This window comes from Oncorhynchus clarkii, chromosome 11, assembly GCF_045791955.1.
Source record: "Oncorhynchus clarkii lewisi isolate Uvic-CL-2024 chromosome 11, UVic_Ocla_1.0, whole genome shotgun sequence".
Lineage (NCBI taxonomy): Eukaryota > Metazoa > Chordata > Actinopteri > Salmoniformes > Salmonidae > Oncorhynchus > Oncorhynchus clarkii.
Genome location: NC_092157.1, coordinates 12,925,929 through 12,926,578, shown reverse-complemented (window position 1 = coordinate 12,926,578; position 650 = coordinate 12,925,929). Strand labels below are relative to the sequence as shown.

Here is a 650-nt window from a genome sequence, read left to right as displayed (position 1 = left end):
ACAAAACATAAACAAATATCCCACGATTACCAGCTGCCTCTAATTGGGAATCATACAAATCACCAACATAGAAAAATAAACTAGAACTCCACATAGATATATTAAACTAGATTACCCCCTAGTCACGCCCTGATCTACTCCACCATAGAGAAACAAGGGCTCTCTATGGTCAGGATGTGACAGTACCCCCCCCCAAAGGTGCGGACTCCGGTCGCAAAATCTGAAACCAAATGGGAGGGTTAGAGGGGGTGACTAGTGTCAATGGCGGCTCCGGTGCGGGTCATAGCCCCCGCCCAGACCCCGGATCCGGCCATTGCGCCAGGCTGAACGCCGTGCCTGGACTGGGCATCGGTGCAAAGGAGTGCTCCGGCCATGGTGCTGGGTTGGACTCCGTGCCTAGACTGGACATTGGCGCAGAGGAAGACTCCGGCCATGGAGCTGGGTTGAACGCCGCGCCCGGACTGGGCACCGGCGCAGAGGAGGGCTCCTGCCATGGAGCGGAATTGGACACCGTGCTTGGACTGGGCATCGGCACAGGTGAAGGCTCCGGCCATGGAGCTGGACTGGACGCCGTGCCTGGACTGGGTATCGGCGCAGAGGAAGGCTCCTGCCCTGGAGCTGGACTGGACACCTTGCCTGGAAGCTCCTGA

The 650-nt window shown here is 58.0% G+C and overlaps 1 protein-coding gene across 1 annotated transcript; it reads left to right on the top strand.

Moving 5' to 3' along the window:
• Positions 1–230: 230 nt before the first annotated feature.
• Positions 231–650, top strand: LOC139420533 (uncharacterized). Its single transcript, XM_071170732.1, has one exon. It carries the CDS (start codon positions 231–233, stop codon positions 648–650), a length of 420 nt encoding a protein of 139 aa, XP_071026833.1.

Coding starts and splice junctions, on each gene's coding strand:
- LOC139420533 (XM_071170732.1), top strand. CDS start 231: ATGGGAGGGTTAGAGGGGGTGACTAGTGTCAATGGCGGCTCCGGTGCG.